This window comes from Lycium barbarum, chromosome 7, assembly GCF_019175385.1.
Source record: "Lycium barbarum isolate Lr01 chromosome 7, ASM1917538v2, whole genome shotgun sequence".
NCBI lineage: Eukaryota > Viridiplantae > Streptophyta > Magnoliopsida > Solanales > Solanaceae > Lycium > Lycium barbarum.
Window position 1 is genome coordinate 130,375,137 of NC_083343.1, and position 14,099 is coordinate 130,389,235.

General features: G+C 30.0%; 1 protein-coding gene and 1 long non-coding RNA gene across 2 annotated transcripts; both read left to right on the forward strand.

The window, feature by feature from the left end:
* The first annotated feature begins 5,518 nt into the window (after window positions 1–5,518).
* LOC132604418 (fruit-specific protein-like) lies at window positions 5,519–6,890 on the forward strand. Its single transcript, XM_060317917.1, has 2 exons — window positions 5,519–5,677; window positions 6,445–6,890. The coding sequence occupies exons 1-2, from the start codon at window positions 5,608–5,610 to the stop codon at window positions 6,648–6,650; spliced, it is 276 nt and encodes a 91-aa protein (XP_060173900.1). The 5' UTR covers window positions 5,519–5,607; the 3' UTR covers window positions 6,651–6,890.
* Window positions 6,891–7,659: 769 nt separating this feature from the next.
* LOC132604419 (uncharacterized) lies at window positions 7,660–12,141 on the forward strand. The gene is made up of 3 exons (XR_009568720.1): window positions 7,660–8,823; window positions 9,247–11,584; window positions 12,074–12,141. It is a non-coding gene; the product is annotated as an uncharacterized LOC132604419 (long non-coding RNA).
* The last annotated feature ends 1,958 nt before the right edge of the window (window positions 12,142–14,099 follow it).

Consider the following 14,099-nt stretch of genomic DNA (forward strand, 5'->3'; position numbering starts at 1 on the left):
AAAAATCCGCAGTAAAATAAACACTATTATTTAATTATGCAAAGATAAATGCGATGCGTGTGCCTGAGCTGGTAAAATGCCGAAATGATAAAAATTGTGAATTATAATAATAGTAATAAATAATAGTAATAATAATATTGATAATTAAAAAATGATAATAATTAATAATAATAAAGATGATAATAATTAATAATAATAAATAACAATTATTGATAGTGGCAAAATGTTAATAAATTAATAATAATAACAATAATAGTGGTAATAATAAGATAATAATAATAAGAAGTAATAATGATGATAATAATAATAATAAATAACAATTATTGATAAAACAATGATAATAATTAATAATAAAATAATGATGATAATGATGATTAATAATTGATAACAAAATAACGCTGATAATAATGATTAGTAAATAATAATAATAATAATAATAATAATAATAATAATAATAATAATAATAATAATAATAATAATAATGGAAATAACAAGAAATAATAATTAATGACAATTAGTAATAAAATGATAATTTAAGAGTAATAATAACAATAATAATAATAATAGTAATAATAATAATAATAATAAGTATAATAATAATAATAACTGCAGCGGAATAATAAAACGTGGGTGTTAATAAAAGACTAATAATTATAGTAAAATTTAAATGCATATTTTTTAATTTCTCAAAACACTAGAAGTATTAATAGGTATTTCGGGGGGAGAGGCGGGACAAAATTGGGTGTCAACACCTAGCATATTGTTCCCTGTGGGATCGACCCCGACTTATAGTTGGGTAAATATATTGCATACGACCGTGTACACTTTCTCTTTGAGAAGTGTATTTGGACGTTATCAAAAATGGCGCCGCTGCCGGAGAACAATTTGGCGTATTTGGTTTAGTTTGGGATTTAAACTAACTTGCTTTGGTCTAAACTTTCTTTGCTTTATTTTATCTAAAAAAAAAAATACATGGCATCTTGGAATTAAAATGGGTTTGATGGTTGCAATTCATATTTTGATGACCCATGTCCATATTGTGAAGGACCCCACTTTTGGCAAGATTGTGAAAATTTTCCCGGGAGAGAGATGTGTGCACCGTCTCAATCCTATGATGGGAATATTTGTAATATATGTGGTGGTAAAGGTGGACATTGGGGTGATTGTCCCAATTATTTTGCTTCCCCTCCCCCAAGTTGTTCTAACGAAAATGCTAGTTATGCTTTTGAGTTTGATAGGGAAAATGACATGGCAAGTGAAGGACAAAGTGCCGGATTTGAATGCATCATGACAATGCTCCAAACATACTTAGATCGAGAAGCTAAAATGGAGGAAGAGCGAAATCTCGTCCAACAATCCATTTTAGAAAATGAAGAAGCTATGAAAAGAATGAATGATTCATTGCGAGACCTACCTTTAGAAGTACAAGTGATTAAGTAGATGATATTTCCGGAACTGAGCTATATTGTTCATTGTTTTGCGCAATGTGAAAATAATTGGGATTGCAGAAAATTGCTAGACTGCTGTATTGTCGAAAGCCGAATTATAGGTCACCAATTAAGATATGTTTGATTCCATGTTGACCCAGTTTAATATATTTCATATGATAAAACGTGTTTTTATTAATCTTTTTAGTTTTACCTACTCCTAATTCTGAGCTTTGTGTCACTTGTAAGATTAGAGGCGGGGATTTAAATTTAATGTGTTTTGAATTTTAGAGCGATAATTTAAAATGTTAATAATTGAGTCCTAAATTTAATATATTATGCATATTTAATAAATTTCTAAAACAAATATATTTGAGTAAAATTTACTTAATCCAGCTGAACTTGCATCTGAACATTTATCGTTGTTCGAGTGTTAAGATATATTCCCTCTGTTTCAATTTATATGAACTTATTTGACTGGGTACGACATTTAAGAAGAGAGAAGATTTTTGAAATTTGTAGTTCAAAATAAGCCTTGAAAATTCGTGGGGTTGTAAATCATTCATAAAGTGAATTTATTTTCAAATTAGGAAAGAGGTCATTCATTTTGGTACGGACTAAAAAGGAAATAGGTTCAAACAAATTGAAACAGAGGGAGTATAACCTAAGTGACTATCTATTTTCTTGAATGACTATGTGATGATCTATGTTACTCGAACTTTACAAAAATATCAACAGATGTGTGTCAAATCTTCATTTTTAAAGGATCCGATTCGAGTGAGACAATATTTTTAAAGGTCTAAGCAACATAGGTAGGGGTGTACATGGATCGGGTTGGTTCGAATTTTTTAAATACCAAACCAAATCAATTGTGTTGGGTTTTTAAATTTATACATCAAAACAAACCAATAAAATTCGGGTTTTTCAACCTTGCTTTTTCTCGGTTTTCTCGGGGTTTTCAGATTTTTTTCGGAATATTCTTGATACAAAACATATAACTTTTACTTCAAATATTTCTTTAGTCTTAGTAAGATACAACTATACAATTAAGGTGTTTATTAAGAAAATAACACAAAATGTGAGAAGAGTGATGACACTCTATTAGAATATTCAACAAAAGCTAATAAAATTGGCTGAAATAAACATTGCTAATTATTCAAGCAATAAATAAAATGATCATAATCTAAAAATACTAAGTCATGTCAAAATAAGTACGGCTAATAAGTACTAATTACATGATAAAGAAAAAGATTAAGTTAGGTATTTTCACTCTCTAAATCAATTATGAAAAAACAATTAAAGAATAGATATCCAACATTATTGTTATTCCTAGTGCTAAATTGAATTTCTTTTGTTAGCATTAATGTTAAGTTAGTTTTGGTTTGGACTTTATTTGAGTTACTAATATCCATAGGATATAAAATTTATTGACATTCAAAATTCTAAGTTCAAGCTTGAATAATATGAGAATAGATAAAAAAAAACTACGAAAAAATTTAAGAAATATTTATAAATTACATTACAAATAAATATTTTTATGCATAAAATATTTTAAAAATTGAATACATGTAATGTTGGATTGGTTTGATTCGATTTGACTTTTTAATAATACTTAATTTTTGGAGTTATTACCAATAATGCATATCCACTTTTTACTTTTTCTTTCCTTCAAAATCATTAGACTAAACAAAATAAAATCAACTTCAAATCCTTTTTTTCCTTTCGTTTTCTGATTTTTATTCTTATTTTTTTTAATTTCACTTGATGATGATTCAATTATTTTGTTGTGACTAAAAGAAATTATTTGAATATATTAATATTAAGAAAAGTAAATGAAATGCTATCGTATATGGAAATACGGTATCAAAAATGTACATGAAAATATAACTTAAAAAGTATATGGTATATCCAAATTAGTATATTTAACTGAAAAGGTTATAATAAAATATTTGTGAATATAATAGTAGAAATTAGTATATTTAAGTTTGTATATTATATATAGTATATAATACAATAATATTATTTGTGTATATAGTATATAATATTACCATAAACCTAATATATGAATATATTACTCTATGTTCCAACCAATTATACTCTACAATAACATATAAAATATACAATATACAATATACAATATATATATATATATACATATATATATAAAGAATAATATAATTACTTATGGATTGCCACTAAAATAGGATCTTAATTATTGATTGACAACCCATCCCATAAAACTTGACTTCCTTTTTGCCATCACATATTAATTATTCAATTTTTCTACGTCTCTTCTATGAAATATGAAAATTAACTCAATTAATTATACTTTTATATAATACTTTTTGTTTACTATACATAAGAAATTATTTTATATATAGTATATACTAGTTAATATACATAAAAAATAATATTATATACAATATATAATACTGAAACATACGTAATATATAAGTACAAGAATATATATACTTGTTCAAGGAATTGTATAATATATATCATATAAATAGTAGTATACTATTTTATTGCTTAGAATGCTAGCTGAATATATTGGGATGCTTAGAAAAGTAATTAATGTGTTCTGATATGTATTTAATTTAGTTATCACTACTATAAGAAACTCCTTATCATTAGCCTTTTATTCATAGATTTTTTTTATATATGGTATAAAATCATACATATACCCTAAATATAGAGTATATACTGTAGATTGTGTAATTTAGTTAATAGTTGAAGATTATGACATACTAGTGAATTTGTCCGCGCTTCGCACGGTCGTACTTACAAAAATATTTCATAAATCTACTTACAAAATTAATTCTATAAGTTGATCAAATCACCAATATAAGTATCTTAATTGACTTTAATTTTTCATGGTGCAATTTCCATTTTTCAAGCACCGTACATGTTGTTGTATTTTTTCAAACTTCGATAAATGAGCTAATTAACATACGAAAAGTGGTTTCGTATATATTAATCAGTTTTATTTGTAAAAAAAATGAAAAGAAGTTTGAATTGTTGTAGTAATAAATTAAAATTGGTAAATATAATATGATTTCATTGAGTAAAAAGAATATGAGAATTCACTATAGAACGCGGAGAAAAATCTTATCTTGGCTTATAATATGTCACATCATGTTGAGATCAACTTTGAAATATATTTCTCACTTAAACTATCTATAAAAAGAACATCTCACTATAAATTTCTATCATATTTATAAAAAAAAAGTAATAACGAATATTAGAAATGCATACCTAAGATGTCACCTACTTTTTACTTTTCTTCCTCTAAACCCTAGATTACTTTTAGTATTTTGTTTCTTAGTATAAATTATGCACTATTATGTTTCATAAAACTTAAGATCATTTTCATTCTGTCAAATAAAATTATAAGAAAAGGAAAAAGGACAAAAAAGAAAAAGAAATGAAATAAAAAAGGTAAAAGATAATATGTGTTCCGTCTTTGATGGAATCAAATCCCTTAATTTCTAATATTTGCCTTTGTTTTCCCTTCCATTTATTTTTTTCCTTTCTTTAGTGTAATTTATTTTTTCAGCTTAACTTAAGAAATTATCTCACTTGTAAAGCATTTAAACAATAAAATAAAAATTTAATACTACAGAATAATTTTTTATATTTCAAGAATATAGTACTAATTACTAAGTAATTAACATAAAAATATATCCTGTCTTTTAAACAAAGAAAAATAAATTAGCTTAGAAATATTAGATGGCAAGAGAATGGTAAGTTATTTAAGATTTTGTTTTCCATATATATACACTATTGAAAGAAAAACAAAAGGAAGTAAAATTGAAAGGAAACCAAAATTAAAGGGAAGAAAATTTTGGCTTCTAAATACCAGAACCCGTCAATGAAGAAATTAATTTTGTATCTTCTGTCTTACTCCTACTTCGTATAACATTTTAGACATATTATACATTTTGTATATAAAAGAGGAAAATGAAAAGAATACAACTTGCAAGGAAACGTACAAAGTTTGTTCATGCCTAAATTATGAAATAAGATAATAGCATATTATATTAGGAAATTGCTACTCACATGAAACACGCCATTGCCTAAAAGCCTATATATATGGCCTTTCATCAAAAAAGAAAATGTACTCACACACAATTAGTTCTTCTTCTCAACAATATAATCAAATAGTCCAAATTGTGGTATCATGGCTAGCAAGTGTCAATCTCACAAGCTAGCTAACCTTTTTGGCATTCTCCTAGTAGCAGTACTGGCTGGTCAGTAGCTTCATCATCCCTAATTTACATCATCCCCTCCCTCCCCCCCCCCCCCCCCCCCTCTTTTTTTTTCCCCAAAAGTTTACCATACTGGTGTGTGGTTAGGCCTGAATCCCTACCTGTGTATTCCATAAATTATAAGTACATGAATGAGGACATAAACCTTAGTTCGTTATTACAAAACAAAATTGGAATTAGTTCCGCATTTCGTCGCCAATATATCGCTAAATAGCTCGCAATTAATATTTTTTTAATAATCTCTCGCTAATTCGTTGCTAAATAGAATTAGGGACGAATTTTTGCTATTTAGCTATAGAATTTGTCTACACTAATTTTTGCTTTTTTAGTAGTGATTTTTATATTGCTTATATTATGTTTTCAATAATTTGACTGATGATCATGTTATGTGGCCCTGGCCTTCTTGATGATTGGTGTACCGGTGTTGCCCTTAATTTAATCATATAATAGTGCATCTTTATTCACTACAAAAAAACAAAAATAAAAAAATGTAATTAGCTACGAATTTCGTCTCTAATTAATATGTCGCTAAAGTTCTCGTAGCTAACAAAACTTTTGATAATATGCCACTAGTATATCGCTATATAAGATAGGCGACGCATTTTGCTGTTTAGCTAAAAATTTATCCATCCTTAATTCCTGTTTCTAATTAGCAGTAATTTTTATATAGCTTACATTATAGTTTTTCAATAATTTAACTGACCATTATGTTAACTGTGATGCTTTGTGCACCGGTGTTGCCCTTTCAGTTCATACATTTTGGTCTTCAAACACGGGAGCAATGGCTGTGCGAGACCTACCATTTGAATTTGAAGTGTTTGAGCAGATTCTACTCCCAGATCTTACCATAAAAAGTTGTGGGTCTGTTTGTAATACTGATGAGGACTGCAAACCACTTCAAGTTTGTTCAAGTTGTCGCTGGAGTTTGAGGGGAAGATTGGCTTGCATCCTTTAGAGCAAATCCACTTGAAGGCCTCATATATATATGTATAATATTTTTGTCACAATTGTAAGATAAAGAATAAGTGACTACTCGTACCGTACTATATATCTATCGTTCTGAATAAATAAATGTAACGGATATCATATAGATCTCCTACTAAGGTTAGTATCGATCTTTCATGATCCGTCACATCACATGTATTATGTATTATTCCCTTATTTCAATTTGTTTGAATCTATTTCCTTTTTAATTCGTCTAGACACGTAATTTTGATCCTCCCCGAGTTATTTTACACGATTTTTAACATTAAATATTTCTTTTTGGCTTAATCTTGCTTTTTTTCGAATTTTATCTCATTTTAGTAATTTTGTTGTGGAAATAAAAAATATAAAGATAAAGAGAAAATTTTCAAAAAAGTATTTTTTTTTCCTTTTTAATCGGGTTTAAATGTATAAGTTTTATTTTTTCTTAATCTAAAATTCGGTGGCTAAAATACTTATAAGTGTATTTAGATTTTTATTAAAACAAAAATAAAATGAAAAAGAGGACCAACCAAAAGTTCCACCTCATAAGATTCTTTCCAACAAACTAATTTCTTCCACTCTATTTTACAATGCACGTTTCATACACACCTCACATATACCATCACACTTTGAGCATATTCCATACGTAGGGCCCACTTGAATTTTTTTTCTCAATACTTCACAATATATACACACATGAAAAAGACAAAAGAGAAAAACAGATTTTAACGGGAACTACTACTACAACAACCTATCAGCTGGCAGATGAGACGAAAAGCATATGATATTTCTTTTTCATCTTTCATTGTCTAGTAATATTTGAAATCAGCCGCAGCCTAACACATTAATAATCAGCCATAGATAGCCATGGATTTAGTTTTCTAAAAAAACCTATGAGCTAAGAAAGGATAGTAGCTAAAAAAAATAAAGAATCAGTTGCCATATAAAAGACCAGGTTTTTCCACCGTTCTACACCAATACACCACATGCACTAACTATCGAATACACACATACACGGCTATGTGAAACTACCGGTATTCAAGTGAAAAATTCATCAAAATAGACAATGAACCACCTCAAACAGACCTGTTTGGGTTAATTTATCATTGGTCGAGGTTGAGGTCTTGTTCGTCAAGGTCCGTCGGAGCTCTGGTCGAGGTCCCATCCGGCTAAAGGTTTTGCTTGAAGTCGAATGTTAAGGCATAACTAAAAGTATGCCCCATAAAGCGGAACTTTTCCTTAAGATATATATATGTGTGTGTGTGTCTCAAGGCAAAGTCTGCCCCCTCCGGCATAACTTTAGTTTTTCCTTAAGGATTGTATGCCGGATCCGGCATACACTCCCCCCAGCCTTCCTTGCAAAATTATTTTTTTATTTTATGCCTGAGCGGGGTTCAAACCCAGAATCTCGAGTATCCATGCGAAGGGCAAAATTTAAAGACCACCCCAAAAGAAGGGCAATCCGTGCAAAAAAATGCTTGAGTAAAAGCTTTAACTATGGCCCATAACACTCCCCTAGTCCCAATAATGTTCATATTTAAAGATTTGCATCAAATAGCTGAATATTGGAAGTGGATGGACCAAATCCTCATATGGTAATTGTCTCATTGGGCAAAGAGTACCCTCCTTGAGTAAAAGCTTTTACCTTGAGTAAATTCTTAAGGTAAATATAAGAATTTATCAAAATTACTAAGTTGGATCGAACTCATATCTTAAACACTGCCCCTGAAACCTCTTCTTATATACGGTCTTTCACTTGAGCAAATGGCAGGCGAACCAATAAGAATTATAATGGAATGATAAGTATTCTTTTATTCTTGGCTTAAGTCATTCGCGGCAACTAGTGCTTTCTATAATTAAAAAAATGTCAGTCATTCTCGGATGCTTTACTAGCAGCCGGAGAGAGAGAGAAAAATATATACGGGGACACTAGCCGTGCATATTACACATATATATTTTAAGAGAAACATTTCTATATTTAAGCAATTTTAAAGCCTATATATACGTGGCCTTTCATCAAGCAAGAAAATGCACTCGCACTCAATTAATTAGCTCTTCTTCTCATCACAATCAGCAGAGTCCAAACTCAGTGAACATGGGTAAGGAGTGCCTATCTCACAAGCTCTCTTTCTTTTTTGGAATTCTCCTTGTGACACTCACTGGTTTGTAACTTCTTCATCATCTTTTTTAGTTTATCTCAAAATAAATATTACACTTTTATATTAAAAAATATTTCAGATTTAATGCTAAGACACTGTTAGATTATAAATTTCAAATATCTTACAAATTTTTTTCAAAAAAAAAAAAAATCAAGATCAATCAAACGATATCACATACCGGAATCAAAGGAGCATAATTTTGTATATTCCTTATATTTATTTCATGCCATAAGTTTTTAAAAAAATAAAAAAATAAATTTCGTGCTCAATCAGAAGGTGTCTTATAAATTGAAACGACGGAATAATTTATTATTCTCTATTTATATTTTTATTATATTATCTAAAAATTATTGCGTATCACAAATTTCAAGAATTTTACTTTTATTCTTAAATGACTTCAGTAAAATAGTACTCTATATATTGCAGTTAATTCACTTTGGTCCTCAAACACTAAAGCGATTGCTTTGCGAGACCTACCTTTAGAAGTACAAGTGATTAAGCAGATGGTACTTCCGGAACTGAGCTATACTGTTCATTGTTTTGCGCAATGTGAAAATAATTGGGATTGCAAAAAATTGCTAGACTGAGGGTATTGTCGAAAGCCGAATTATAGGTCACCAATTAAGATATGTTTGACTCCATGTTGACCCATTTTAATATATTTCATATGATAAAATGTGTTTTTATTAATCTTTTTAGTTTTACCTACTCCTAATTCTGAGCTTTGTATCACTTGTATGATCAGAGGCGGGGATTTAAATTTAATGTGTTTTTGAATTTTAGAGCGATAATTTAAAGTGTTAATAATTGAGTCCTAAATTTAATATATTATGCATATTTAATAAATTTCTAAAACATATATATTTGAGTAAAATTTGCTTAATTCAGCTGAACTCGCATCTGAACGTTTATCGTTGTTTGAGTGTTAAGATATACTCCCTCTATTTCAATTAATAGAACTCATTTGACTGGGTACGACATTTAAGAAAGAGGGAAGATTTTTGAAACTTGTAGTTCAAAATAAGCCTTGAAAATTCGTGGGGCTGTAAATCATTAATAAAGTGAATTTATTTTCAAATTAGGAAAGAGGTTATTCATTTTTACGACTAAAAAGGAAATAGGTTCAAACAAATTGAAACAGGGGGAGTATAACCTAAGTGACTTTCTATTTTTCTGAATGAATATGTGATGATCTATGTTACTCGAACTTTATAAAAATATCAACAGATGTGTGTCAAATCTTCATTTTTAAAGGATCCGATTCGAGTGAGGCAATATTTTTAAAGGTCTAAGCAACATAGGTAGGGGTGTACATGGATCGGGTTGGTTCAGATTTTTTAAATACCAAACCAAATCAATTGCGTCGGGTTTTTAAATTTATACACCAAACCAAACCAATAAAATTCGGGTTTTTCAACCTCTCTTTTTCTCGGGTTACTCGGTTTTCTCGGGTTTTCAAATTTCTTTCGGAATATTCTTGATACAAAACATATAACTTTTACTTCAAATATTTCTTTAGTCTTATTAAGATACAACTATGCAACTAAGGTGTTTATTAAGAAAATAACACAAAATGTGAGAAGAGTGATGACACTCTATTACAATGTTCAAAAAAAACTAATAAAATCGACTGAAATAAATATTGCTAATTATTCAAGCGATAAATAAAATGATCATAATCTAAAAATACTAAGTCATGCCAAAATAAGTACAGCTAATAAGTACTACTTACATGACAAAGAAAAAAAATCAAGTTAGGTATTTTTACTCTCTAAATCAATTATGAAAAAAAATAAAGAATAGATATCCAACATTACTGTTATTCCTAGTGCTAAATTGAATTTCTTTTGTTAGCATTAATGTTGAGTTGGTTTTGGTTTGGACTTTATTTGAGTTACTAACATCCATAGGATATAAAACTTATTGACATTCAAAATTCTAAGTTCAAGCTTGAATAATATGAGAATAGATAAAAAAAAATAAGAAATATTTATAAATTACATTAAAAATAAATCTTTTTATGCATAAAATATTTTAAAAATTGAATACATGTAATGTTAGGTTGATTTGATTCGATTTAACTTTTTATAGTTAAAATCAAACCAAACCAAACCAATTATTGTAACAACCCGAAAATTTTCAAGTGCTTAGAATTACTTCCTTATTTGTAGAGTATTTAATCTTAACGAGTTTCATATCGGAGCGTGTACTAATTATGAGCCTGTTTGGATGGGCTTATGCCTATAAGCTGTTTGCAGCTTATAAGCTAAAAAAAATAAGTTGGGGTAGTCTAACTTATTTTTTTTGGCTTATAAGCTGTTTTCAGCTTATAAGCTGCTTTAGATAAGCTAAGTCAAATGGGCTCAATTATTTTTTTGAGCTTATTTTAAGCACAAAATGACTTTAAGCTGGCCAGCCAAACACTCAAAAAAGCTGAAAACAGCTTATAAGCTAACTTATAAGCCAATCCAAACGGGCTCTATATCCATAAAACATGTATGTATAAATTAGCAGTTTAATATTATTTACATGATATAATATTAGTTGGTGAATTGGTTAAAGAGTAAATTAGTGGGTCAGGCCCCCTACTTAGCTATTGGTCAGTTTTTAGATGAAAGTGGAGAGATAGAAAAATCATTATTCTATTTCCAGACTAAAAAGAACAAAAAAAAAAAAAAACCGCATAGGGCAGTTGGTGCTACTGCGTTCAAGAACCATTACAGAGAAAGATTTCTCTCGGTTAAGAAAGACAAAAAAATTCCAGGTACATAGTATGTTATTATTTTAGTATTTAAAAAGAAAAGCATGTTGCAGAGTGATTTTGGATATTAACAAGAATGGTAGGATTTGTAGAGGGGGTGATTTCAAATTGCAAAAGTTGCCACTCTTTTGCTGCAATTCACGTGCAACTATATAGTACCCATTTTGTTTCTTTTGCCCATTTTTGTTTCTTTCCCTGCCTTCGTCTTTTCTCTGTACACTCTATAATATTAGAATTTATTTTGGGATGTTTATTTTCCTTCTTTCACCCTTTTTCTGTACACTATAAATATTAGTATTCATTTTGGGATGTTGGGGTTATGTAAAAAATATTGTAGAATTGTTTAGTAAGGGTATATATGGAGATAAAAGTTCTACTTTTTAAAAGAATTATGGATCAAGGTATAGAAGGTTGAGATTTAGTTCTAAACCTAAAATTATAGAATTAGTTTTCCTAGACTAATTTAGATCATTTATTTATGTTATTGGATAGATTAAGGCTATTGGAGATTGTTGAAGAGAATTTGGCATTTCAAGAGAGGTTGCGTTCCGGTTATAAGGCAAGTGAGGCTTAAATTTTTAGTTTACTTGCTTTTCATAAAAAACATATGGTTTGTGTTGTATGTATGCATTTAAACCATTTAGTTCGTGTGAGTTGACAAGCATGATCTAAATTGGATAATTTCATATTTCTAAAGTAATGATCATGAGTACTTTAGCGTAATTTCGCTTAAATAGATACTATTTATATAAATGTAAAGTTTAGAAGTGGTATTGATTGAATGTATGTTCCACTTATCATATCTTCAGATGGGCATACTTCCACAGATCTCATTGATGCTCAGTGAAAGATAGATGCTAGAATCTTAAGTGAGGGTAAATAATGCCCTCTCCAGAATACGGGGTAAGACATAGACAAATACGTACTTTATCCCGTGAGCATAGATTTAGATTCAGTGTATTGCATATATTGCTTTTCCGGGTAAGATAGGGGTAAAAATAATGCCCTCTCCGGAAGACGGGGTAAGACATAGACAAATACGTACTACGTCCCGTGAGCCTACATGCAGATTCAATGTATTTCATGTATTACTCGTCCGGGTAAGATGGGGGGTAAATAATGCCCTCTCCGGAAGACGGGGTAAGACATAAATAAATACGCACAATATCCCGTGAGCATAGATTCAGATTTAGAGTATTTCATGTTTTGCTTGTTTATGCTTCATGATTTCAGCTTTAGCTTCAGTGTTTGTATATATTTAATATACTTGTACTGTGTAATTGCTTTTATGCATTATCAGGGATTTCAAGACTTGCCCCAGGGGTAAGCTGAGAGTGTTGATGATCTTGCTGGGTCTTTTAGACTCACGCTTGTTGATGTTGTATGTGTGCAGGTATGGTTAACGGTGACTAGGTAGCCGGTACTTGATTCATTCCAGCTTTGTTCAGTCTAGTTCAGTCGAGTGAGCCACCATTCGATCATGGCAGCCTCTTCTTCTTTCGTTGACTTAGTAGTATTCCGAGCTACATCTCGTACTTTTATATTCAGACTAATAGTTCCATGACTTAGACATTGTTATGAGGTTTATGGGCAAGACTAAGTATTTGTATTTCGCTTCCGCACTTTTCTTTATATTATGAGACTTTGCGTATTATTAATTTTATTTGTCAATTTTCGCATGATTAGCTTAGAAGGTTCGCCTTATGGATAGAAGCTCGACGGGTGCCCGGTCACGACCTGAGTGTCAGATTTGGGTCGTGACAAACTTGGTATCAGAGCACTAGGTTTCATTTTTCTTAGAGTCATGGAACAGTGTCTAGTAGAGCCTTGAGAATCGGTACGGAGACGTCTGTACTAATCTTCAAGGGGTTACATGGACGTTTTAGGAAAGTTTCTATTCTTTTATTCCTCCCTCGTGTTATAAAGCTTGAAGTATGAAAGTGATACACTTTTTGTTCTTCCCTACGTGAAGCGGGAATACACTCAATTATTCAGGTGATAGCGACTAAGAGTGTTTCTTCAGGAGTTACAAAGAAGTTCAGAAAGGTAAGAGGTAAGCCTAAAAGATAGGCAAACATATGGAAGACAACTTGAGTTGAGTATTAGCCTACAAGGCTAGAAGAAGTATCAAGAGTTACTGTACATATCTGGAAGACTCTAAGAGTTGAGTTAGGTTCTAAAGATATATACCTCTTTATGTTTGTCGAAGTGGGAGCATAGGTTCAGTCAGCTGAGCGACTATTGCGCCTACTCAATTAGTGATGCATATAGCAAGGCTACAAGCAAAGCGTGAACTACAGTGCATATAGGTTATACTTGAGATAATATGAGCATAATTAAGTAAATTTCCTTGAGTGTAAATGGTAATAGAAAATGGAATTTCAGCAAAATACAAATTAAGACGACGGTTTTATGTCACATTCATGAAAGTTGACTACTGCAACTCATTGAGGAAAATTAGATCTGTTTAGCGTATTCAGTTGGATATGTAAGGCTATCGAGTATGTTATATATGAAT

Excerpts from the sequence above, each read along its gene's own strand:
- LOC132604418 (XM_060317917.1), top strand. The coding sequence starts at position 5,608 with ATGGCTAGCAAGTGTCAATCTCACAAGCTAGCTAACCTTTTTGGCATT. Across the intron at positions 5,678-6,444 it reads CCTAGTAGCAGTACTGGCTG|TTCATACATTTTGGTCTTCA; the intron begins GTCAGTAGCTTC and ends TTGCCCTTTCAG.